The following is a 25,651-nucleotide window of genomic DNA, read 5'->3' as shown; positions in this document are numbered from 1 at the left end:
CTTCAACAAGGGATATTTTGGCCATTGGTGGTCCACTATTACGTTTTTATAGATCATCGAGGATTGTAATCAATATTTGCTGGCTAGTTGGACGGAATAGGCATCATGACCCCGATGTCAACATGTCAACTTTGTGTAGGGCGCCGTAGGTGATACAGTAACAATGTCGGCCCCCACTACAGTGTTACTCGTGGTCGGCAGATGTATCTATCATGGCCTGATCAGCCTCAGCCTCTTCTCCTCAAATATTTTCATCTCAGTATCATCAAAAACATTGCCCTACTCTCTCTCACCATCCTGCTGCCCTGCCCCCATGGCATCTGCCCTGCAAAAGTTCAAGCTTGTCTTCTTCGTGCCTCCCTCAGCCTTGGGCGCTTGTAAGACTGCTGTTTTCAGCGCTGGTGCAGGACGCTACCCAGGTCCGGGTGGATATACTGAGGTATGCTTCTGTACTAGGGGTACCGGACAGTTCAGGCCTGGTGATGCTGCCAATCCAAATGTAAGTTGTGTTGGGCTTTCTATATACATGTGTAGAACCAAAGCAGAAGGCTGACAATGTTTGGGTAGATCGGGAAAGTTGGCGAGCTAGAAGAGGTTGATGAATATAGGGTAGAGACGCTGTGTCTGGGGCGTGACGCAGCCATCAAGGCTGTCGAAGCATTGAAGAAGTGAGTTCACTTATACAGTAAAGTACTAAATATTGACTGAGACAGAGCACATCCATATGAAGAGCCTGCATACGAGGTGTATAAAATTGAAGACATTTGAGAAGGTCGATATTTTGCACAGCACCAGTCTATCCCATATAGTAAAACTGGATTGATGTAGGGTGATAACGAGTTCTTTTCCTAAGCAATGTCCTGTAACACCTTTTTAATGACTGGCAAGTCTCTGTTCATATCCGTCATCCAGTTTGATATTGCGAAACGACATGCTGGCCTTCCTTCCCACGAAGTGCCCGAAACGTAAATCTTTCTTGTTGCCTTGATTTTGTCGACGAGTTGCTTGTTGACTTCCTCATCCTTTGCACGGAACAGCACGATGATGAAAATTCCGCTCAGAATATCTTCGTGAGAAGCTTCTTTCTGGGGAAGAAGCTCGTACTGGCTGCTTTCCTGAATATATTGCGCGATTCCACGTGCCAATTGGATTTGGCGCTCAAGCATATCCCGGTATCCGTCCCTTCCATATGCCACCAAGCTCGCATACACCGGCAGAGCTCTGAAACGCCTAGAGTTCTCCAGGCCAATATTCAGTGGTGACATGATGGTATCGGGGCCGTTGCCAGAGACAAGATAGGCAGCGTTGGGATTTTGAAATACACGTTCAGCCATGGCACGGTGTCTAGAAAGAAAGAAGCCACAGTCATAGGGCACGTTGAGGAGTTTGTGTCCGTCACCGGTTATCGAATCTGCCAGTTCCAGACCGGTACATGCTTCTATGATGGAAGAGTGAGCGGGGGACGAAAGGATTCGACCGAAAAGACCGAATGCGCCGTCGGCATGTATCCATGCCCCATGCATGTCACACAGTTTGCGAATTTCTTGCATCTCTTCTAGCCCTGATGTAGCGAAGACACCTGTGTTGACTTCCGAAGCTGACACCACGACGATTGATGCGGCACCCGGTAGTTCCAATGACTTTTTGAGTAGCTGCATGTCGAATTTGTGCGGTGCGTCTGAGCGACCTAGGCACTTGACACTTGCTCGCCCAAGCCCCAGGATGCTTGCAGCTTTGCTTAACGATGAGTGTGGTACAGTAGTCAAGATTTGGATGTCGTCTATGCCAGCTCTGCGCATAGCTTCTACGATACCAACTTCGCCAACGCTGTTCTCAGCATCGGTACGGTGTGCGGAAGCTTCAGCAATCACATATTCCCGTCCACAAGCGAGGCCTAAAACATTGGCTGCTGTAGCACCCGTAGTAAAGATCCGATGGGGCCATTGCGAGGGCTCGAAGTTCAGCAGCTCGCAAAGCAAAGACAGTGCCCGATCCTCCACGTCTGTGGCGATGGTCTCATTGGGTAAGTGCACTTGCACGTTCTGATCGAATGCTGTGACCAAATTGTCGGCAAGGACCGCTGCCTGGTTGGTTCCACCAGTTACGAAGCCGTAGTAGTTAGGGGAGCGAGAAGAGGCGTTGAATGCTGGGACTAGGTCTTGGCGTAGGTGCCGTATGCTTTCTTCAAGACCTACCCCCTTAGTGGGAAGATGGGTTTGGAGCTTGGAACGAGCACTGCTCAATGTATCGCCAGATGGAAGGACGTCCTCAGGTGGTGGCTGCACGTGTATTTTTGCAATCTCTACAGCGAGCTGATTGAATATTTCCTGGCTTTGGACTTCCATGGTGCAGGGCTGGCGTTGCTTGCAAACAATCTCTGTGATGGCGGTGGGGTTGCGGCGTGCCTAAGAAACGAACTATGCTGCCTACCGTGGGGTGAAGACGTGAGTGGTACATGAACACATGACTCTTACTACGACGGTTCTTTGAATCCGAAGGATGCCTAATTCCGATTAAGGCCAGCTTACGAGACTACTGGAAGCAATTCATGGCTCTGCAAGTAACACTCTAACGGCATACATCCGGGAATTGTAAGGATGCGGGCGAATGTCAAAGGTTGCCGAGACCAAAGCCGTGATGGTGCCATTGTTGTCCATGGTAATAGAGAATGCTAGATCCTAGTTTGAGGTGACGCCCGCACGTGATTTGGCGCTAGCGCGGCGCGTGTTGCGGACTTAGCACAACACGGTCAAGGGTGCGGATAGTGATGTCGCCACACCACGCCCGTTAAAACGTGACGCTGCTGTGGATGCACGTGTAAAACATCAATGCGGAACCCCATACCGACGATGCGACGCTCTCATGCCTCGGAACAATCTTAGTAAACACCTCCAGTGGTTGGTTAACGAGAAGCCCTTTATTCCTCCCGCGTCATCACTCGTGGCATACGAAGCCAGCGCTGAGCCTACGAGTTCGGCAACAATCTCACCGCAATATTCTTCGCACTCGGACGCGCAAACGACATACAATGAACCCCAGCCTGTCTCTGTGTCAGTGCCCCAATCAGCACCTCAAACTGCTAGACCCGTCCTACCCCGCAGTCTCGCTCCAACGAGGGCAATCGATATACACAACCCTCCAGAGGCTGAGGGCACGACCTCGGATATGGCAAGACTGAGGGCTACGCCGGCAAGCGGGAAACCCAGACTTGTAGTAGCAGGCTTACCAGAACATGTATCGTACTCAGCGTCCCCAAGCAGGGCAAGGAATGAGAGGAACAACGCAGCAGAGCCGGGAAGGGTCAGTTTAGAAAGCACTCAAGATCGACCGATAACCTCGAGGAATATCAACGGACACATGGAAGTGCCCGCTTCACAGTATGGCACTGCTGGAATGAGTCGCATGGAGCCGATTGATGTTGACTCCATTGATCTTACTGGAGATGATGCGATTCCCTCTTCGCCAGTTCCAATGCGCACCCCCAAAGGACGAAAACGGAAGAGCGATGAGTTTGAGGCAGACCTCCGGCACGCTAAGTCTCCTAGGTCGACTCGAGCAGCCCCTACGCTCGCCCCAGAGCCCGACGACGACGATGACGAGTTTCCTGATATCGATGACATGGTCATGGCTCCGGATAGTCCGCCTCCACCATATTCGATTGTTGCGGGGGGTGCAAAGTCTCCACCAGAGCAAGCTGCGGACGCTGAGGAAGACGATATGGAAGCAATGTTACAAATAGAAGAGGAGGAACGACGGATAGCAGAAGCAGAACAGGCGGCATCTACACAACCGCGTAAGCGCAAACCGTTGAGTCGTGTGCCTTCAGAAAATGCTCCAGCTCGCAAAATGGGAAAGCAGACTCGTAGCCCTGGCCCTAGCAAGACGAGGCCTTGCGCAGCCGAAGTTGCGGTACCTAAATCAGGTCATACGCGCGCGCTTACTACTAAGAGAGTTGAGCATGCGGTGATGGACTCTGAAGACGAAGATTTTGGCGTAATAGACGAGATGGACATTGATACTGAAGCTCGGACAAAATCACCTACGCCTCCGAGAAAAAAGCTACGTGAAAAGACGCCAGTGTCAAATCCAGCTGGGCCTGCGAGCCAGACACAGCTACCCATACGTTCTCCAGTGAAGGTCTTACGAAGTCCCAGTCCATACCAACCTGAGCAAGACTCCATTCCTACCCCAGCGAAGTCGCAATCCCCTAAGAAGAACACCAAATCTGCACCTCTGTTAGTATCCGCGCCCAGCAAGCCTATCCCAAGCTCGTCAGAATTATCAAAGGAAAAAAAGAGTGCCATCAAAATCACTATTGATGCATTCTTGAAAACTGAGGGTCAAAGGTTGCAAAGCCATCTCAACACGGCGAGTCTGGCATGGGAAGATGCCCGCGCTGCCTTTGTTGCCCATGTCTCCGAGCATGGTATACCCGACCCTAGCGAACAGGAAAGGATGGGACGTGCTCGCTCACGGAAGGATGCGGTAGAGCAGTTGATGGTCTTGAAGACCAAACATAGTGACCTTGTAGATGAGCGGCAAAAGGTGAAGCAAAAACTTGAAGACGACTTGGACATGGGTCAGTTTGACGCAGCAGATGGCGAAACTCTCAGCAGACTTTTTAAGATGATTGAGGACATCCAGATCCAGATGTATTATCTGCTGGACCTGGCGGCCATCAAGCAGCAACCCAAGTCTGTTGTAAAGGCAGAGTCGAAGAGCAGCCGCAACGTGGTCATCCAGTCGACTCAAACAAGCCCAGTGCGATCATTCCTGGATGATTCAAAGGAATCAGGACCAAATCGGATTCCTCAAACACAGTATCCTAAGCATAGCGACCCTGTTGTTGAAGAAGTGTTTACACCAACTCGCCGCATACGATTCGCCAAGGAACAGGTGGCTGCCTCGCCGCTACCTCATCCAAACCTGGGTGTTCGTTTCCGTACGGAAAATGGTGCGACAGGCATGCGCAACCACATGCCAAAAGATCGATCTCACCGCATACCTGAGACGCCAGAACACCGGCGTTCTCCGAAAAAGTCAAAGCCAGCAGCCCATCATGACACGCCTGATGATTTCGAAGACATGGAATTTGAGGAAGATGAGAGCCTGTTTACTCATCACATGGGTGAGCTCCACCAGCCCATTGAGCTAAGTGATGATGACGAGTTTGGTGCGGATGATGATGAATTGTTCCATGAAATCAACAACATCGAGAACCAGGTACCAGGCAACTTCAATTGGAAAGGTGAACGAACAGGAGCCAACCCGTCAACAAACACTCGCGAGGTATTCCGTGAAGCTTCCCCAAACAAAGCCGCGCCAAAACAAAATCAACAAGCATCACCGAAGAAGCTGCAACTGAACATGCCGGCCAAGAACCACCCTGGAATGAACTTTCCTTGGTCCCAAGATCTGAGGACGGCACTCATTCGTCGGTTCGGTCTGAGAGGTTTCCGGCCTGGGCAATTGGAGACCATTAACACCACGCTAGCTGGCGATCACTGCTTTGTGCTGATGCCTACCGGAGGAGGAAAGTCGCTCTGCTACCAGCTTCCCTCGGTTATCGCTTCAGGCAAGACACACGGGGTAACCCTAGTTGTTTCTCCGCTATTGAGTTTGATGGAAGACCAAGTTGAGGCTTGCAGACAGCGTTTCGGCATGCAGGCATTCCTCATCAACGGAGAGTCGACCGCAGCTCAGAAGAAAATGATCATGGACGGCTTGCGCGAAAGGGATCCTCAGCAGTTCATCCAGATACTCTACGTGACACCCGAGATGCTTAGTAAGAACCAGAGAATGATCAATGCTTTCCAGCAATTGCATTCTGGAGGCAACCTTGCCAGAATTGTCATCGATGAGGCACATTGTGTCAGCCAATGGGGTCATGATTTCCGACCAGACTACAAAGCACTTGGAGACGTTGTTCGACAGTTTCCTGGAGTTCCCGTGCTTGCGCTGACTGCAACTGCTACCAAACTTGTCCGTTCCGATGTGGTATCCAATCTTGGTATCCAAGGCTGCCGGGAATTCTCCCAGAGCTTCAATCGCCCCAATCTGTCCTATGAAGTGTTACCGAAAGCAAAAGGTATTATCAACAATATTGCGGACCTGATCAAGGAGCGATATGTTGGAAAATCTGGTATTATCTACTGCCTCTCACGGAAGAGCTGCGAGCAAGTAGCCCAAAAGTTGTCTGAGATGGGTATCCGTGCCTACCATTATCACGCCGGAATGGACTCGGCCGATCGGTCTGACGTTCAACGCAAATGGCAGAAGAACGAGTATCACGTTATCGTGGCCACAATTGCCTTTGGTATGGGTATCGACAAAGCTGATGTACGATATGTCATTCACCACTCACTACCAAAGAGTTTGGAAGGCTACTATCAGGAGACTGGACGTGCTGGTCGTGATGGTAAGCGGTCAGAGTGCTACCTGTACTACCAGTATGCGGACTCGAGGATCTTGCGAAAGATGATTGATGAGGGCGAGGGCAGCAGAGAACAGAAGCAACGGCTAAGTGACATGCTACGAACTGTGATCCAATACTGCGAGAACAAAGCCGACTGTCGACGCGCTCAAGTGCTCGGATACTTTAGTGAAGCATTCGATGCCTCGAAGTGCAACTCGACATGTGACAACTGCCGGTCGGATGCCACGTTCGTTACAAAGGACCTTACAGAATACGCCGCCATGGCCATTAAGCTTGTCAGCCGGATCCACGAGGACAATGTCACAATGCACCAATGCGTAGATGCCTTCCGTGGTGCCGGTGGTGCCAAGATCAAGAGTGCTGGATTGAAAGAATACGGATGGGGCTACGGCAAGGACCTAGACAGGGGTGACAATGAGCGCATCTTTCAGCAACTGCTGGACGCCGGTGATCTTAAAGAGAAGAGCAAGGTGAACAAGGTTGGATTTGCAACCAGCTACCTACATGTATGTACTCCGTGTGTTGATGTGTATTTCGCCTACTGACGTTCTTAGCCTGCTTCGACACGCAATGACTACGAAACTAAGCGGAAGCAGCTGAAGTTGCAAGTACGCTCCACACCACGCAAAGCATCTGCGAAGGCATCTTCGAAAGCGCCTGCTGCGAAGAAGACGAAAAAACAGCAAACGCAGTTCCCATCAACCAATGTTGATTCTCCTGTGCGGGGGAACAAGCAAACGATAAGGTCATTTGCTTACAACCAGGATGATGACGACGACGATGAAGATGTCTTTGATGCACCACGTCATCCTAGCCGCAAACAGGCCAATCGTAGTTTTCAAGCCGACGGTTTTGTTATTGGCGACGATGATGGCTTTGCACCCGTACGTGTGGCCAAGCCATTGAAAGCAACGAAAGCGAAGAAACTCGGAACTCCCATCACTACAGACCAGCGGACTGCGGAGCTCACTGAGCTGCAAAGCGATGTCCTAAGAGATTTCATGACCGGGGCCAAGAGGATGAGAACAAGCATACAAGAGAGAAAGGGTCACCGCGAGGCCATCTTCACAGACACAGTACTTCGTGAAATGGGTCTTGATCTGCCACGAAATCTAGACGAAATGAAGACCATACCGGGTATCCGACCCGAGATGGTAGATCGTTACGGCAAGTCGTTCTTGAAGTTAATCAACAACACGAGGAACTTTTATGGAGACGATACACCGGTTCCTCGCAATCCCCAGCTTCGCAACAAGCAAGCTCAAAGCTCTCGGACTGTCTATGAGATTGACGATGACGATAACGATTATAATGACGACGATGAAGAAGTGGATGATCAGAACCACCGGCTTGTTGTAGATCTGTGCGGCGACGATGATGATGATGACGACGACGAAGTAGAAGAAGCAGATGCTCCAATCACCAATGCCGAGGAGTTCGCAGACGACTCATCTTATGGTGATCTTGATTACGACGACGACGAGGATGGTGAGGTACATACAAGCCATCACTTCAGCCACGCTCCAAACGCAGACGTTGCAGACTTCAACAACCGATACACGCAGCTGGGCGGGGGAGCAGCTCCCGTATCCAAGGCTGCAGCTAAAGCGCCGGCGTCAAGATCGGGATACAAGAAGAAGGGGACATTCAAGAAGAGGACATCAGGGAACTTTGGTAACAAGAGCTTTGGCGGGGTCAAGAAGCGTGCGGCTAGGGGGTCTAGCAGTAGGGCTTCTGCAGGGGCCAGTAGTAGACCCAGGGGTGGAGGTGCTGGCGGAGGCGGAGGCGGGGGGCCGGCAGGTGGTGGATGGGGATCCATCATGGCCATGCCTACCTGAGGGATTGATGAGAAATAGAAATGTGGTGGGAACATGTTTGATTTGCCATGTAGTCAAGTTCTGCAAGGGCGATGAATGTTTGTCTCTCCCCTAGCCTGTGTTTTCTTTTTTCTTTTTTTTTCGAACTGAATACCCCCCCTCTCTCTCTCTTTAGTCATCTAGTCATGACATAGCATGCATTGTTACGGGAGTATGGATGTATACTATATGCACAGAGGAGAAGACCAAGATTTTTCAAGAATAATATTCATTACTGCATTAGGTCATGACTGTGAAAAAGAGGGAGAGAGAGAAACAGGTATCTAATGACACTCGTCGTCTCCACTTTGCCCAGTCACATTAGAGTAGGGGTAGGATGTAAGCTTTTTTCCCCCGCAAGATTTCTACAAGCCACCATTGTTGTGCGTACCATGGTGTCCCAATCCTAGTGCATTCTTCGTCTTGTCCACGACGCTGCCGCCGGTAGAGCCGTGCACGTTGTTGTCCTTGGAGCGACCGAGCTTGTCCATGGTCGACTGCGTGTGTGTCTTGGACGAGTCGGGTTGGGCTTCACGGGCGACTTTGTCGGCAGTGCCAGTGAGGGATTCCTTGATCTTTGTGCCGGTGGATTTGGTGGATTGGGGTTGCTGTGGGGTGCGGGTTAGTGTGTGGTTTGCGTGGAAGGGAAGGAGGGGGAAAAGAGAGGATCAAGGGGACAGGGGGATGGCGTACCATGGACTCGCCAAGCTTGGTGTGGGTGTCTTTGCGGAATGCGTCGGTCATTTTGAAGGATTTGTGAAGATAGTGTTTGGAGTTGTAGTTGTAGTTGTAGTTGTGATGGAGACTTTACAGTGGAATAAAAGGGTGTTTATATGTACTTTCTACACCTTCTACACTTGATCATTTACGTCATGTTTCGTGGTTGCCATCTATGGTCACAGCAATAAGATTGGATATGCACTGAGAAGGTGCTTAGGTGGTGACGGCGTGGCTACAGGTGCAATATGTCGCCAACGTCATATTCAGCTCATGACTTGGGCGATATGAAGCAAGATTCAAGATGTTTTCTTGACACAGTGTGTTTAGTTGCTCGGGTTGCGTGGCGAGACGGGCTGAGCAGCAGGGATGGGGGGGGGTGAAAACGGGTGGCGAGAAGTGAAAGCAAGTTATGGGGACACATGGGGGGGCGGGTTAGCTGCAAGCTGCTCAGATCTCAGGGTCGTAGTGATATCTCGATGTGCTTGGGGACTATGTATGTACAGAGAAGCTGACTGTGTCCTGGCAAGTAATATGAACATGGTATACTACAAATGGTGATGACTATTGCGTTGCGATAGGCTTCCGCGTGTAGGATTACAGGTCCCTGCGTCGGTAACTCTGATGACGTCACCCGTCACGTTCCCGCGTGCAAGGTGCGCGGTCAAGCCTCTGCCAATTTTTAAGCTAACAGCATGCATTGCTTGCTTACTTATTTGCAGCGTCTGCCATGTGGGAAAAGCGATTCCAGATCAGATGGGCGCTGCAGGGACGCCGGGTAACTACTCTTGACGCCCCGGCAGCCGGCAGTCGGACGCGTCTGGGGGACTTTGTTAGGACGAAGCACTACGTGTGGAATGCATGAGGCGGTGGGCGCAAAAGCAGAGAGTAATGTACACCACTCCACGCCTAGTTATCGCGTAGCGCCACACACTGGTCTGCGGTCGGACTTCAACAAATGGATTCCAAGCAATAGCGGTATGCGCTGTTAAGGAGCGCGTCGCGTGCAGCACTCTCTACACTGCGGCGCGCCCAAGGGGGGGTTTGTACTCTAGGGGCCGGGCTTGCGAAAGAGCGGTCGCTGGCTTGCTGAGTGGGCCGAGGCGGATGCCGTACGCAAGCCGCCACGTCGCTGGGGGAAATGCAGAGGCTGGGTATCGACATGAAGCACGAGGGTCTAATGCAGGAACACGCCGGCGGCTGGCCCGTATGCAGAAAACCAGTATCCCCATCTACGATAGCGCGCGGGTTGATTGGTTGTGGGCCGGGTCCGGGGCATGACGTTGGCGTTCCAGGCGGTTGCTACAGTTTCCGCCGTGTTGATGCAGCCTCCAACCACCTCCCAGCCACACACCCAACCTCACCATTTCCCCAGCAGCAAAACTACCTTTTGCTGCAGTCATCCAGAGAAGTCACACTCCACGCTACCCACCTCCTACACTCACTCACACACCCTTTTTTTCTGTCTACACAAGAGACATCTGACCATTGTTGTCACAGTGCATATCCAGACCGACGCTGCAAGAGCGGCTAGGCCAAGAGTACCGCCAACCTCCATTGAACTTTTATACTCTTGACACAACTCCACCACCGCTTGCACTCGAGCACCCGCTTATGAGAGCGTAACAGTCTTCAGCAATCGTCTGAGTGCATCCCGCCGCTCGCATCACCCGGCCCTCTGGGGGCGCAGGGAGACCAACCACCACCACAAGGCCCACTAGAGGCAATTGAAGAACACACATCTTCACAATGGCAAATCTGAGGTTCGCCGTTAGCATGCAACGTACGTTTTCCTCTGATCACTCGAAAGAGAATTGAAAAAAAAAGGATCAAAGCTAACAACTCCCCAGGGTTAATACCATTTCTTGGGTTTCACCATGTTCTCATGATTCTCATCGCCATTGCGATAATATTGCTCTGTACGTCAAGACCGAAACATTACATGCAACCAAAACTAACAATCCGCAGCATTGCTACTGGCAGGATGCTCATCCACATCTCCCCTCATCCCCGGCATCTTCCTCATCTCCATGTGGTACGAACAATTCACTCCCACCTACGCACCCGAGCAGGTCGACCCTGGTGTCACGGCTGCCATTGCAAACATCGTCGGCAACGCCCAGCTCGGTGTTCGTGTCGGCTACTTTGGCATTTGCATCAACCGTGATGGTGGTGGTTTCATTTGCTCTAACAACGCCACTGCCCTTGTCGACAACGTGTCTGTCGACCAGGACCCGCTCAACCTTGTGTGGGTAGCCGCTACCTTCAAGGATGCCGTCGTTTTCCCTTATCTGCTCATCGTCGCCATCATTCTCGCCTTCTTCACCTTCATCCTCCTCGCCACTTTCCCCGGATGGCACGAGGAGAGAGACGAGCACACTGGATCCGACGTCGACGTCAAGCCATTTCCCTCCAGGCCTGTCTCTCAGGTCGCTCTCGCTCTCATCTTCATCTCCTCCATCTTCGTCCTGGTCTCCGTCTTATGGCAACATACCGCCTCGGTCGCAGCTGCAACAATTGTGCAAGATCTCGGCAACGGTAGCGTCAAGTCTGGTGTCGGCACATCTGCCATGGTCCTTGGTTGGTTCGGTTTTGTGCTGCTCATCATAGTAACCATTGGGTTGCTTGTCATGATTCTCAGCATCATTGTCCTCGACCGCCTCACCGACAATGACTAAGCGCATTGACGCGACTGCGAATGTATTCGCAACATAATTTCCGAAAGACGAGCATTTTGTTGGTGCGATTATGTAATTCGATGCCGACCCGATTCGGCTTTTCCTTCTTCTGCTCAGTTATTACATACCCTTTTTTTTCCTGCGACGCGAAAGCAGTTCGCTGCGTAGAACGATTTTTTGTGGCATACCCGGCGTTGGGATTGGAGTGGTTTGGTTTTTTGCATCAGATCGATTTGATCCACGAAGGCGAGTTGAGACTCAGCGAGAAATGTTAAACGAATAGGAGGAATGATTGAAATCAAAATGGACGCTGGGATGGATTGTACCTATGTAGTAAATGAGAGAATGAGAATCGGACATGTCAAATCAAGAAACTTGAGCCACATTATGGGTGATATATCTGTAACGGGATAACAATACAGGGCTGTTTGTCCAATCTCAACAAACTATCGGGTGATTGAAATTCTATGTTGGCGCAATTCAGCTGCAGCATGAGAATTGCCTTTGTGATGCGCATCCGGGATGTTTTCGCATGGTGTGAGGGGCAAAACGCGGGGAACGGGCAGGGCTACAGAACCCTGCCCAGTGTGACTTTTACGACCCAAAAACGGAACATTTCTCATCATCAAGTCAATGTCCGATGAACAAAGCAGCACCGATGACACTTTTTTCCAGTTTTTCTCGCCGCAAAGAATGTCCGATTCGCTCCGACGACCGGCGGCACAGGTACTGTTGTGTTGGCACTATACCCAAACTAGACTAGGGCATCCTATCGGCGTCCAAAAAATTGGTGGGGGTTAGATGAATGGGACTACAGGTACTCCGACTGTCGAAAAGCTTAAAATCTCGCACTGCGTCTACTCATCTTTTTTTCTCCCCCTCTTTTCTCCAACCCCTCTCCTTCATTCTCTCACATCCTACCGCACATCATGTCTAACTACGCGCTTCCAAAGTCCCACCAGGACGTATGTCACCTCTCGCTCCGAAGACAATGCGCTCGATGCTAACTCGCCACAGCTCATGGAGAAGTCCCTGGTGGACACTGACCAGGAGGTCGCTCAGATCATGGCAAGTCCAACAGTAACCCGTCTTTCAAGCAGTCTGCTAACTATTATTACAGGAGAAGGAAATCCAGCGTCAACGTGAATCCATTCTTCTGATCGCCTCGGAGAACGTTACCTCCCGCGCCGTCTTTGATGCGCTCGGCTCACCTATGTCCAACAAATACTCCGAGGGATACCCCGGTGCCCGTTACTACGGCGGTAACGAACACATCGACTCGATCGAGCTCCTCTGCCAAAAGCGTGCTCTTGAGACCTTCCGCTTGGACCCCGAGAAGTGGGGTGTCAACGTGCAATGCTTGAGCGGTAGCCCAGCAAACCTGCAGGCTTACCAGGCCATTATGAGGCCTCATGACAGGCTTATGGGTCTTGACCTGCCCCACGGTGGACATTTGAGCCATGGCTACCAAACACCCCAGAGGAAGTGCGTATTCACAGCCAGGCGCATGCGTGTTGAATGTTGAATGAAAGCTAACAGCGTATAGGATCTCAGCTGTTTCCACATACTTTGAGACATTCCCCTATCGCGTCAATCTCGAGACCGGCCTCATCGATTATGACCAGCTCGAGCAAAACGCCCTCATGTACCGCCCCAAGGTCCTTGTCGCCGGTACTTCTGCCTACTGCCGTGAGATTGACTACAAGCGCATGCGCGAGATTGCCGACAAGGTCGGTTGCTATCTCCTTATGGACATGGCTCACATCTCTGGTCTCATTGCTGCCGGTGTCAACAAGTCGCCTTTTGAGTACTGCGACATTGTCACAACTACTACCCACAAGTCTCTCCGTGGTCCCCGTGGTGCCATGATCTTCTTCCGCAAGGGTGTACGCAAGACCGATCCCAAGACCGGCAAGGAGACCCTGTACGACCTTGAGGGTCCCATCAACTTCTCCGTCTTCCCTGGTCACCAGGGTGGCCCCCACAACCACACCATCACTGCGCTGGCTGTTGCCCTCAAGCAGGCCCAATCAGACGACTTCAAGCAGTACCAACAGCAAGTCATCAAGAACGCCAAGGCGCTCGAGGTTGCTTTCAAGTCAATGGGGTACAAGCTCGTCACTGACGGCACTGACAACCACATGGTTCTCATTGACCTGAAGCCCTTTTCCCTCGACGGTGCACGTGTCGAGGCTGTTCTCGAGCAAGTAAACATTGCTTGCAACAAGAACACCACCCCTGGTGACAAGTCCGCTCTTACACCCATGGGCATCCGTATCGGCGCCCCTGCCATGACTTCTCGTGGTCTCGGCGAGGAGGACTTCAAGAAGATTGCCAACTACATTGACACTTGCATCAAGCTGTGCAAGAAGATCCAGAGCGAGCTTCCCACAGAGAACAACAAGCTCAAGGACTTCAAGAGCAAGGTTGCTTCTGGCGAGGTCCAGGAGATCAATGATTTGAAGAAGGAGATTGCCGCCTGGGCTGTCACCTTCCCTCTGCCCGTCTAAAGGCAGGGTGAAATAAAATGGGGTTATAGGGCGTAAGACGGCGTTTTTTGGGTATGGGCAACAGTGTTTCAACAAAAGAATACGGACCGGAGTGTTCAACAGCTCGTACGATATTTGGAATTGATGATGTCATGAGATGGGAATGAAGGGAAGATACCAGTAGTGCCATGTAAAAAAGAAAGCCTCTTGGGCGACAAAAGCAGTACTTTTTCGTGTAAGTGGCCTGGCTGGTCCATTGACCAGATTGCTGCTTAACCAGCGGTCATTACAAAAATGAAGAAGATATTATTTGCTCAATCAGTTTGTTTGATTCATTCAATACGTGCCTATGCATTGCGCTCGCTTGTGCGATTCTATCGAGAGGGTAAAGAAGAAGAGAAATCCAAGCAGTCATCTAGACGGATTGCCAGGAAATGCTAAATGTAGCAGAGTGATCTCCACCCGCATACACCTTTTGCTGCGTGCTTCCGTGCGCAACCTTGTCGGCGCTCCAGTTGGCATTGCCACCCGCAGCAAGCAGGCCATCTGCACTACTAAAGCCCGTCGCAGTGCGTACATTGTTACCGCACGCCAGCGCACCACCAACAATGCCACACTTGCCCTTTGAGCTCGAAAGCGTAAACCCATTCTCGCCAACCTTTGTAGCTGAGAACGTGGCACAAGTACCAGTCGTGTACCATGTCCCCTTACTAATAATACATCCCTTATTCGCCCCGTTAACGAGCACATTCAACTGGCCCCGCCCGCTAAACGGGGTACCCGGTGCAGCCGTCGGCGCCGGATTGCCACCAGCCACTGTCGTCGTGATGATAGGGGGAGAAGGCTGCGACCCACTACCGTGTTTAGGCAAGTACCTGATTCCCGATCTGGGGCACGTAGACTTTGTTCCATCGGGATTCGACGGCACGAATTCACCTGTTTGCACGCTGCCGCGCACGTCAAAGTGGTACCAAATCTCGTTCAGCGCACCGGAGCGACATCCCAGCGTGACCTCGACATCTGGGCGTTTGGCCTGGATAGCCTTTTGAATTGCATCAAACGTGTACGTTTGGGTGGTACTCGGCGTGATGCCTGCTTCTTTGAGCCACTCATAGCTCGGCAGCGTTTTAAACAGATCGACGGTTTTCTGGAAGAAATCCACGACTTCCTCGGTGGGCTTGTGCTCGGTGTAGCATTCGGGCTCGAGCGTCGAAATGCAGGTGCCGTGCTTGGCCCACTCGTGGTACCAGAAGGATTCGTCGTGGCCTTTGTAGTCTTTCCAGTAGGTCGACATGTAGGCGAGGAGGTCGGTGGCGCCGAAGGAGGTGAGAATTGCGCTGATGTTGGAGTAGGAGCGCGTAGAGTCGCAGCTTGCGTCGTAGCTGCCGTCGCAGCGGTCGGGCCTTAGATATATTCGTTAGTACATTATGTATATGGATGTGTGGAGGTTTGGGGGAAGGCAGAACGCACCATAGCCCGTGAATCGTCCAGCTATCATCTGGTCCGGTAGCAGGCGATGCATCCCAGAATTGTGTCTGGAGCAGCTGCCCGCCGGGGGCGTTGAAACAGCATAGATTCTCCACGGCAGTCGTGTTGTGGCAGCTCAGTTGCGCATTGGGGCACGCCTGGGTGAAATCACCCATGACGCGCTGGCCTCCACCGAGGATAATCTGCGCGCCGCCGACGGCGAGCTTGCCTAGAGTCCTGAGCGAAGGCATGGTTGGCGATTCTGCCGCCAGATTTGCAGACGACGCAGCCGCATTATGTACTGCGTCCCTCGCTGCATCTACCAAAGTGTCGATCATGATTCCCACTTTTAATTCTTCCTGTCCCTCTTGTATGTTAAATTGGGCACCTTCTACTACTGGCAAGGATAGTCCTCAAGGTCCAAAGTAGAGATTAAGGCTACCGACTGTGCAACCAAGCTACGACAAGCTTTCTTGTTTCTGGTGGAACGAGCCCTTCCCGTTAGACAGGGCGTTGTGCTTGCACGACTTGACGTTACAGTCGCTGATTCGATAGACGGCAAATAACGACTGTGCCTCGATACGGAAGGTCGGTCGTTTAGTCTACGCAGGATATATGTATAGCGCGTAGCTCGGGAATAGTACGCGTCGAATGCGCCGTGTGGATCCAACTGAGAAGCCGATGTATGGTCTCTTGCGACCCGACTGGCTCGTTACAAAGAGTGTAGCAATAAAAGACTACTGTATATGAATGAAGGGGGGGGTTGGGACGAAAGGGAAACCGGTGTTTAGCTATGTTGAGAGAGAGAGAGGGAGAGAGAGATGAAAGGGTTAAGAGGTACGACCAGTCAAGGCGCGGGATTTAGGCATCACGCTGGGCACAAGGTCACGCAGAACTGGACGGGGTCAGTGCTGGGTGTTAGCAAGTCAAGATCTACGTGCATACTTGCTTTGAGGGGGGCGGCCGCCAGTCAGAGGGGCGTTTCATGGCGGTCGGCGGTGCAACGACATGTGACGACACGCGCGCGTGGACGATAAGGAACGTCGATTGGCATGCATGTGGTCAGGGGTGATTGGACCCTTACCTGATAGTGAGGCTTATCCCCCATTTTACGCTAGTCCTAAGATGGGGCAAGTCAGGTCGGAGATCGGGGTCCGGCGTCGCCTGCCTCTCTCCCCGTCATGGTGGCGCAGCGCTTCTTTCCCCTTCACTTTTGTATTTGGTATATACTGTACGTCATAAGTAATATGGAGGAATCTCTGTAGTTTTTTTCTTCAACGTTCGAGGCGAGTTTTAGTACTTACAAAGTGCATTCATCAATGAATTCGAACTTGATAATATGGCAGGATGTTCAGTAGTATGGTCGGGATATTTCTATAGTACAAGGTAACGGGATATTGCGTGCTTGTAGATGGATATCAGATTCGCATTCAGGATGAGTTGCTACATATCTCTGACGACATAGGAATGGTAGCAGGACAGCCAACAAAGACATGACTTGAAAAGCTATCTCAGCGGCTGCCATTCCTGGTTTCTCAGATTCGAGGCGCGTCCGTTCTCGATCGAAATATGTGTACCTGATTAATGTGTACTAGCATTCACGGTAAACATCTTCGAGTATGATTAAGGAGTCTGTCATTCCATGAAACCATATGTTTAGCGTTCACGCCCTATTCGCAACACGTGAGAGTCCTTTCCCTTTCGTCGGTGTCGTTCTCAAAGTACACGCAAGATACATCTGCTGAAACTAGTGGTGATATTGTGAAGGCCATGAAAACTTTATAGGTTGACAGCAATCGCTTTGTTAAGAATGATCATATTTGAAGAAACATCAACATTAATTTTGACTTGGACGTGGCACTGTTGCTATAACAAGGTAGTAGTTGATTAGATGTAGAGATGAAATATTACAATCGACAATGGAGAAGACTTAAATAGGTGCAACTATGATACGAAAAAAAGCGCTAAAATGATCATAAGACTCGATTTTGAATAGAGAAGCCCCTGATTCATGGGAGAGATACGAGGTTATTCTTAGCCACACTGACGGACACCGACGGACACCGAGAAACTAATCAAATCAAGGTTCTTGGTTGTTTTAGTCGCTCTTTGCATTGACAGTCACTTGGATACTATCTGCTATTAAGAGTGGCCATTACATATTAGATGCTGAAGACTATTTTGGTATATAATGCAGTAAAGTGTAGCATGGCTTGGCTACAGCGGCTTTTAGATGAAGTTAATGCGAACAGCTTCAGTAAGAAAAACATTCAAAGAGTGGTTACTACAAAAGGTGTGAGCACTGTCCTCTCTAATATATTTCTTCGTGTATAGCGTATCTTCAAATGAGTAGCTTAGGAAAACAACAGGATCTAAGTGGAAGACAGAGAACGAGTCCACTGGATGTAAAGCGAAAGTCTTGCAGCACATAGCAAACGTATCCTATCGCCACTATTTCAATGTACGCTCGAGGCTCGTATCTTCTTATTCGGAGAAAACGTTACAACAAACAACTGGAAGACGAGACGTAAAGAGAATAGACCGAATGTTACAACATATCCGCCCGCAAAGTATGGTTATTTACGAAAACCTAATCTCTCGGAATAAGATCCTACCTATCCGAACACCGACGTAGGAGAGAAGCGGGAATATTCTTTGTCCCTTAGTCATGGTGATCCAGCAAATACTTATATACTGGGATCATGCCAACCTTCCGATACTTCTCTCTCCCTAACAACGTAATTGACAGCTTATTGTCAGCACTGTCAGCATTACCTTGATGAGCTTAGCCCCTTTTGATATACCATAGTTCCGAGACTGGTACTCTTGCGGAGGCACAGTGAATTCAATGTGAGTGTGCATCTACTGCACGTGCAAACATGTGTATACATACAGGCCCTTTATTGAAGCAGTTCTTCTGAATAAATACATCCACTTAGGTGCAATTTGAAATTCGCTGGTCGAGTCAAAGCTCGCAAGACGACACGTGACATACCACGCTACAGATGCTAAGAGCGCTGAGCTCCTCCTTAAATCTACGTACGCTTATTCTTCACAGCGCCGAGCGTTTCAGCTTCGATTTTACGTAAATACACCAAGCAATGTACAGTACTGTACTTACGTAGATGTGTACACGCAGGTGCAGACAGACGACTGCTGATTGGCAGGTGAAGCGAAGAATAGTTTGACTAGGAACAGTACAGACTTTCTTGCAGAGTCCATGAGCCGTAAGCCGACTTGCTTTGAAGTTTCCAACATAGACTTTTTGAAGTACTGTAGTGCTTGATATGGTATACTGGTGCTGTGCAGGTTGGAATGTATGTATGTATATACTATATACACGGGGACATGTATTGGTTGCAGAAAAGGCAAGGTACCAACTACATATACGGATGGTCACATACAATAGTACAAAGCAATGTCTAAAAGAGGCACATATCAATAGCGGGTAGCATTCGAATTCCATCACAAGACGCTACAGTTAGGTCGCAGTGGCAAATAGTATGTCATGAGTGGATTTGACGTAAAAATACACTTTAGTCTTTGGGATAGCGGCCGTGCTACAGTAGTGCATGATCGTTACATTCGGAAAGCACGCACTCCCACGATTCTGTAGGCCCGGTGGTGGGTATCTGACAGGGCACGGGAGATAAACCTGGCGGTGAGAAACGAAATCCCCCTCTACTCTCTGTGCGAAGACACTGAGTCATGTAGCTGGCGAGACGTGCTGTATTGGTACAGAAGAAGAGATATATTGGAAGTGGCAAAAAAAGAATGCGCTGTCCGACTACTTGGGAATCCACGTGTAGGCTAGAAGCAAAGAACACGAGAGACGACAACAAGCGTGACATTATGATCTTCGCCAAGGACAATGCGGCCAAACAATTCCCACCGGCCAGTGGAGTGTTTCTATTCTTGTCAGCAACCGGCGAAAGAGCGAACAGGGCGATCCCGGCGGATGAAACCACTACCGAAGGGGCAGGGGATTAACTCTTCACGGTCAAGGGTATTGAATCGGCCCTTAGCTCTAGCCACAGCCACGTCACCGCCTACGATTTTGATTCGATCTTTATGCGAACACTAGATAGTCCCAGGCGCAGCAATACGGACATGCAGCCTTTTTGCAACCCTGATCCTGTGCGAACCCTAAAGGGCACCCGCACCGGCTGTGGCGCGTTTCCTACATGGAGGGATGCGCCTCGTGTTCGGCTCGCAAATGATCTCATGCGGGAGCACTGAGGGTAATACGCCGAGCACATTGACCTCATTCCATCCTCAATAGTGTGTATCCATGCGTCAACAGGGCCATTGTGGGACGGACTTGGAGAATGAGGCTCTTTGCGTATATATAATCCGTCTGACATGTCCCTCCTTTGGAAATCCATCATCCAGCTAACATCCACCTTCGCTACTACTACATACACCTACAATAACAACAACAACTACATAATTTAATCATCAATCACCACCACCACCAACCATCATCATCATGAAGTTCACCACCGCCGCCATCGCCACCAGCGTCGCTGCTCTCGCGGCTGCCAGCCCCCTCCAGACCCGTGCCGACGACACCCCTCTCTTCTGGACCTCAAGGCTCCTCGCCATTGCCCCAGGCACCGACTTCGACGGCAAATTCCTGCAAGCCGCCAACAGCGGCCTGCTCATCGGCCTGAAGGACCAGGGCGCCTCGTGCGGCCCCGAGCCTCACAACTACGCGACCTTTGTCTTCGGCAACAACACGCTCTCCCTCTACACCGCCAACCCGCCCCAGCAATTCTACACCGCGGCTGACGGCATGGGCCAGGGCAACATCCGCTACACCACGGGTGTCGAGCCCCTCCCGCGCAACGCTCTCCGCGAGGGCTTCTTCATCGACAACCACGGCACCCTCAAGCTCCAGTTCTCGCCCACCGGCCCTGTTGCCGGTCTTCAGGCTTGCCCCGTCTCCAATGCCCCTGGCGAGTACAAGGTCTGGATGGATACCTTCGAGCACCCTGCCGGCCAGAACTGCACAAAGTTCCAGGCTCGTGTCGATAATGACTGGACTCCCGTCAAGTGCAAGTACACTGAGTAAAGCGATATACCTGGCTCTTTTTTTTTGTTTTTCTTTTGCCTGAACAAAAAAAAGTTTACGGTTGATAGAAGAATGGGTAATGCTTTGAACGGGTGCGTCCTTTTGTACATATGTGGAGGCTGTAGGACACCTCCTTTTCTCTCTTTCTCTCTCCTGTTAAATATGATATGACAAAATGAATAGACATATATGATGCTTCATTAGCTGATTTTTTAGACTGTTGGTTGCTTGATCTATGTGATATTCTTGTGACATGATAAGTGATGACTACTATCTCAAGGGAGTGTCGGGTTCAGTTGTTTGGATACCGCATACCGCTTGGACGAGTCCAGTGCTACTGGGTAAACGAGCGACGTTGTGCAAGTGCAAGTAGCAATTATACCAGCGGCGCAAGGCTGGGCTGGTGACACAAGCACTCTAACCTTATCTTATCATATCAGGTGACGTAGGTCAAGTCACGGGGAACGCAACCTCGACGCGTGCATACGAAAACAACACGTCACTATCTACATACTTGCTTCACATACAAGAGACCAGCGTAATGTTTGAAGTGTGTAATGGTTTTTTTCATTGCTTTGAGACGATGAGCGTTACGTCGTAGCGATTATCCTCTCAATATGTACGCGCCATAAGAAGCGCGGCGCTGGTGAGAGTGTGAGAAAAAAAGGAAAACAAAAAGACAGATGTGGTAAAAACACAGACATGAAGCGCTGAGACTGAGACAAACGCGCCTGAAACGCCCCGCCAACATACTCGACATAAGAAGAGCGCGAGAAAAAAGGAACATCCCAGCCCATTTCCCATCCATATCCACCGGTACTAACGCTGTTGACCGCCCATAGAACCCAGAGACTGATTGCAAGACAAAAGGGAATCCGTGAAGAAGGTGTAGTCTAGCATATGCTTCTATGCCAGATGACTGAAGCAGTTCAAAAGAAAAACAACATCAACAAAGACAAGAATCAACCTCATGCCTTGGCAGCCTTTGGTGTGGCCTTCTTGGGTGTGGTCTTCTTCTTGGGGGTGGTGGCCTTCTTAGGCGCAGCAGCTTTCTTTGCGGCAGGCTCCTTCTTCTCTTCAGTCGCCTTCTTCTTGGGTGCGGCGGTCTTCTTTGCTGCCTTAGCCTTTGGCTCAGCAGCGGGGGCCTTGCTCTTGGTGACACGACCAGACTTGGTCTTGCCGAGAACGCGTGATACTTCCTCTTCGACAGCGGGCTTGGCGGCAGCAGTCTTGCGGGGCTTGCTGGCATTGGCCTTGGGTTTGGCGGCAGCAGGAGCAGCAGCCTTGGTGGTAGTGGCGGCAGCCTTCTTTGGGCGAGCAGTTGCAGCCTTCTTCTTGGGGGCAGCCTTGGTAGTGGTCTCAGTCTCCTACAGATCATGTCAGCCTTAGCTATTGGAATTAAGAGCATAATACATACGGTAGCGCTCTCCTCCTTGGTCTCATCCTTGGGGGAGTCCTTGGCAGCCTTCTTGGTGGCAGGGGCCTTCTTCTTTTCGGCAGTCTTCTTCTCGGTCTTCTTCTCAGTGACCTTCTTCTCAGTCTTAGACTCAGACTTCTTGGCAGCAGCAGCAGGCTTGGCCTCCTTCTTAGCAAGCTTTACTGGTCCAGATGGGCCTGCGCGACGTGTCAGCAATGTACAAGTTAATGGGTGATGAGCGACGCTAGAGAAACGCGTCACAGGTTAGGTTGTGGCGGAAGGATAGGCACTCACCCTTGGGACGCGCAAAGTCACCCTTCTCCTCACCAGAGGAAATGGCGCGGTTGACGTGGCCCCTGAAAGCAGCATCGCTCAGGTTGCCGAGCTTGTTGTTGGCTTGAATGTACTTTTGAATGGCTTGACGGCTGTAAGGAAAAGTTAGTAAGAATTCTGACAGGCGCGTGTTGCGACAAAAGCACAACGCGGCGCGAAAGCAACAACATCAACATGAGATGGATGTACTAACCTTGATCCATTACGTTCCTTAAGCTGTATCGTGAAAAGAGTACGTTAGTAATCATGTTCATCAAGGGACAAAAGGTGGAAGAGGTGCGGTGTTGGGCCTTGCGCGGTGATGCGCTGGCGTCGCAATCCCCGGTGCGGGGGGAACTGGCAATGCGCCTGGGAGGATAGACTCACGTTGATGATGGCATCCTTTACCATGTCTACAATACAAGGTTAGCATTTATCGGCGATCATGATGCAACAGACGACGGACGCATACAGGTTGCGCTGGTGCTGTGCTGGGGATATACAACATACCGATGTAGGAGCCATGTGCAGGGGCGGCAGAGGGGGCCTTTGCCTTGGAAGGGGTGGTGGTCTTCTTGGGAGGCATTGTGTGGATTGATTTGGACAGGATAGCAGATGTGTGATTGAAGCTTGAAATGGGCAGGACAAGACCAAGAGCGATCGAGAGGTTGTGATGGTGTTGGGAGGTTTGCGATAGGGCAAGAGCGCGCGTGCAAGTGGGGGGCGGCCAATTTATAGGAATCTCAGCGCCTGTGTGATCCAAATGCGCTCTTTTTCCCAACCCGCAAAAAGTGCGCTAACACTCCCTCCCCTTCAGCAACCTAGAGCGCTTCAGGGTGATCTCGTCTCGTTTGTTTGCTCTCGTAGACTAATCCAGCACGCCAGTTGGGGCGCGTTGCGGTGCCCGTGGAAGCGCACGCGTTGAACCCCTCCCTCATCCCTCGTCCCTCGTCCCTCTGTCCCTCTCTGTCCACCTGCCCCTACACCCATAAGCTTTTGCCTCGACCAGACTTTTGCCCGCCTGCCCAAAGTCGAGCGCTTTTTGTTTTTCCATGCGTGTACCAATAGTGATCGACGTTAATTCTATCTTGACCGCCTCTGCTTCGACATGGCCTCAAGTTTTGCCCAGCTAACGAATTCCTCACACAAATGCACGCTACAACAATCTCGCCCGCCCGTGTAGGAGCGCGTCTCCTTACCTGCCTCATCTTTTCTCGGTCTAACCGTCTATCTGTTTCTCACTCCGAACGTTCTCGGCCATCCAAAGTTTTGACTTTACGCTAGTCTTGGTGGTGTTTGGGTATTCTACGCGCTGCGTTCCGCCTCCTTCCGTGGTGTTTCGCTTGTGCGCAAAGATACTCCGATTGCCCTTCCCCAGCATACTCGACATAAACAAAATTCTGACCAAAGTGAGGCTCATCTCACCAGCTATCAGAAATTCTATCGTTGCGTATCCCTTCCCGTGTACAACCTCTCTGGCAATCGTGTCAAGTCGATGACGTGTCTCGTAATATGTGTCAGGTGAGGGTGTGTCACGCGCCCCAGAAGGTAGCTCTACCCAATATCCTCTTCTCAGCACCCTCTTGATCCCAATCCCTCAATTCTTTCTGACGTTGAGGAGCGCTTCTCTGCTTATTTATCTGTTATGTTTTTTTTTCTGCGTAGTGGTAGCTATCTCCGTTGCCCAGTAGTTACACCGAGTCGACGCGTTGTTTTGCGGTTGTTGGTGGGGTTGCGTGTTTGACACACCTCAACAATTACTGGCAGCGCTAGACGTATGACAACAAAAGGCAGATCTACTCTTCCGACCGTGTTTCTACCTGTGCTTTTCTTGCGTCAGCCATACTGGAATGTGTTGGGGTTATGAAGGAGAGCAATATTGATTTTGTGCGCGTTCGCAAAAACACCTCCCGTCCGAGTTTGCACTGGTACCACGCTCATCATCACAGCTGTGTCCAAAATGATTATGCTGCGAATGTGCAATCAAGACTAATCGCGGCACCACAATGAACGGACAAATAATTGGCTTTAAATGAAGGATAAACTTGAGGGATTTTTGAAAGGTTCTACAGCACCGCGATGCTGTCAATACTCTCGGTCCTAATCATCCGCACGATTATCACCTCATATGTGACCAACACCCGGCAGCACCATCAGCAAGAAAAAAATGAAAGGAGACCTGTCATTCTACAGCCACCACCTAGCATCTAAATGTGTGCCAAGGAAGCTATCACGGAGGCCCCTGTTTAATCTGCAGCATCTCACTGTTCTGCTACATCCTAGTAGAAACCTTAGAAACCCATCCTTGAAGCACTTCTTCTCTGCAACAATGAATTAAGTATACTCTATGTAATGGGCGTAACCCCGTAGGGTAGTCTTAAGCTCTAAAGCACAATTAGACAGGCCAAGGTAACAAGATTGTATTCGATAGAGAGCTAAGCTCTCAGCTACGTAGCTATCTATATACAATACTAGTTGCTAGAGCAACAATCGGGCCGGGCAGGTGGAGTAGACGAGGTCGTAGACGAGTATGAGAGGCAAAGGGCGTTCAGCCCATTACACTCTATAGTAAAACTTACAAGTATACTCATCTCTCCCTTGTAATATCTAATACTATCTGATTTTCTTCGTTAATATAGTTAAATTAGGATACAGTGCTGTAATTAATTTAATTTTTCTAAGTAGAATATCAAATTTAAGGATAGTCCATAGTTTTTAACCACATTCGCTTCTCCTAAGAAGATAGAAATCGAATTTAAATATGAAGTTCAAAGGTATAGGGGATAAGACATGTCGTTGATCGCTGACTTACCTAGTCCAATTTGATAATGCCTCTAACCCTATTAGAGGAATTCGGGAGATAGTTCCCTTTGAATACCTAGTATATTTTTGCGGTTCGGCTGAAACATGTCAAATTAATTCACATGTTCTCGTTGTAGCTGATTGTGACAGTGTAAGATAATCAAATATCTTGCGAATTTGGATTTTTTGCTCGTAAGAATAAATCCTATTGAAGAAACTATGCGAAGATATTGAGAATGCTGTCAGCTGAGACTCAAATTTGACAGCAAGAAACGTCAGAATGAAGTGACTAACACAAGTTTGTTCCTAAACTCGAAAGAACATATGATTGCGATAAGTTTAAACAGTAAATCATATCGTAACGTAAGAACAATATTGTAATAGATAGTAGAGATTGTTTACA

General features: G+C 50.2%; 9 protein-coding genes across 9 annotated transcripts; 5 read left to right on the top strand and 4 right to left on the bottom strand.

The window, feature by feature from the left end:
• COCSADRAFT_277405 (uncharacterized protein) lies at positions 1-700 on the top strand. The gene has a single exon (XM_007698163.1). It carries the CDS (start codon positions 164-166, stop codon positions 551-553), a length of 390 nt encoding a protein of 129 aa, XP_007696353.1. The 5' UTR covers positions 1-163; the 3' UTR covers positions 554-700.
• Positions 701-2,434, bottom strand: COCSADRAFT_277404 (uncharacterized protein). Its single transcript, XM_007698162.1, has one exon. The coding sequence runs from the start codon at positions 2,343-2,345 to the stop codon at positions 849-851; it is 1,497 nt and encodes a 498-aa protein (XP_007696352.1). The 5' UTR covers positions 2,346-2,434; the 3' UTR covers positions 701-848.
• Positions 2,435-2,805: 371 nt separating this feature from the next.
• On the top strand, positions 2,806-8,531 carry COCSADRAFT_178603 (uncharacterized protein). Its single transcript, XM_007698161.1, has 2 exons — positions 2,806-6,942; positions 6,991-8,531. Exons 1-2 carry the CDS (start codon positions 2,863-2,865, stop codon positions 8,272-8,274), a joined length of 5,364 nt encoding a protein of 1,787 aa, XP_007696351.1. The 5' UTR covers positions 2,806-2,862; the 3' UTR covers positions 8,275-8,531.
• A 153-nt stretch (positions 8,532-8,684) lies between these two features.
• COCSADRAFT_59832 (uncharacterized protein) lies at positions 8,685-9,036 on the bottom strand (the record flags this gene model as incomplete). Its single annotated transcript, XM_007697452.1, has 2 exons — positions 8,685-8,900; positions 8,986-9,036. Coding segments are annotated over 2 exons (267 nt in total), but the record flags the coding sequence as incomplete, so codon positions are not given.
• Positions 9,037-10,355: 1,319 nt separating this feature from the next.
• On the top strand, positions 10,356-12,071 carry COCSADRAFT_196721 (uncharacterized protein). Its single transcript, XM_007698160.1, has 3 exons — positions 10,356-10,792; positions 10,860-10,928; positions 10,978-12,071. Exons 1-3 carry the CDS (start codon positions 10,759-10,761, stop codon positions 11,685-11,687), a joined length of 813 nt encoding a protein of 270 aa, XP_007696350.1. The 5' UTR covers positions 10,356-10,758; the 3' UTR covers positions 11,688-12,071.
• Positions 12,072-12,577: 506 nt separating this feature from the next.
• COCSADRAFT_33708 (uncharacterized protein) lies at positions 12,578-14,496 on the top strand. Its single transcript, XM_007697419.1, has 4 exons — positions 12,578-12,652; positions 12,705-12,755; positions 12,808-13,172; positions 13,234-14,496. Exons 1-4 carry the CDS (start codon positions 12,617-12,619, stop codon positions 14,195-14,197), a joined length of 1,416 nt encoding a protein of 471 aa, XP_007695609.1. The 5' UTR covers positions 12,578-12,616; the 3' UTR covers positions 14,198-14,496.
• A 95-nt stretch (positions 14,497-14,591) lies between these two features.
• Positions 14,592-15,894, bottom strand: COCSADRAFT_80152 (uncharacterized protein; the record flags this gene model as incomplete). The annotated part of the gene is made up of 2 exons (XM_007698159.1): positions 14,592-15,579; positions 15,647-15,894. 2 exons carry the CDS (start codon positions 15,892-15,894, stop codon positions 14,592-14,594), a joined length of 1,236 nt encoding a protein of 411 aa, XP_007696349.1.
• A 3,938-nt stretch (positions 15,895-19,832) lies between these two features.
• COCSADRAFT_187691 (uncharacterized protein) lies at positions 19,833-20,931 on the top strand. The gene has a single exon (XM_007698158.1). The coding sequence runs from the start codon at positions 20,133-20,135 to the stop codon at positions 20,715-20,717; it is 585 nt and encodes a 194-aa protein (XP_007696348.1). The 5' UTR covers positions 19,833-20,132; the 3' UTR covers positions 20,718-20,931.
• A 284-nt stretch (positions 20,932-21,215) lies between these two features.
• Positions 21,216-23,141, bottom strand: COCSADRAFT_33705 (uncharacterized protein). The gene is made up of 6 exons (XM_007697418.1): positions 22,957-23,141; positions 22,834-22,859; positions 22,661-22,683; positions 22,429-22,559; positions 22,135-22,331; positions 21,216-22,084 (listed from the first exon to the last, which is right to left on the bottom strand). Exons 1-6 carry the CDS (start codon positions 23,030-23,032, stop codon positions 21,686-21,688), a joined length of 852 nt encoding a protein of 283 aa, XP_007695608.1. The 5' UTR covers positions 23,033-23,141; the 3' UTR covers positions 21,216-21,685.
• Between the last annotated feature and the right edge of the window lie 2,510 nt (positions 23,142-25,651).

Source organism: Bipolaris sorokiniana (assembly GCF_000338995.1).
Source record: "Bipolaris sorokiniana ND90Pr unplaced genomic scaffold COCSAscaffold_2, whole genome shotgun sequence".
In the NCBI taxonomy this organism is placed as follows: domain Eukaryota; kingdom Fungi; phylum Ascomycota; class Dothideomycetes; order Pleosporales; family Pleosporaceae; genus Bipolaris; species Bipolaris sorokiniana.
This window is presented reverse-complemented; position numbering and strand designations above follow the sequence as displayed.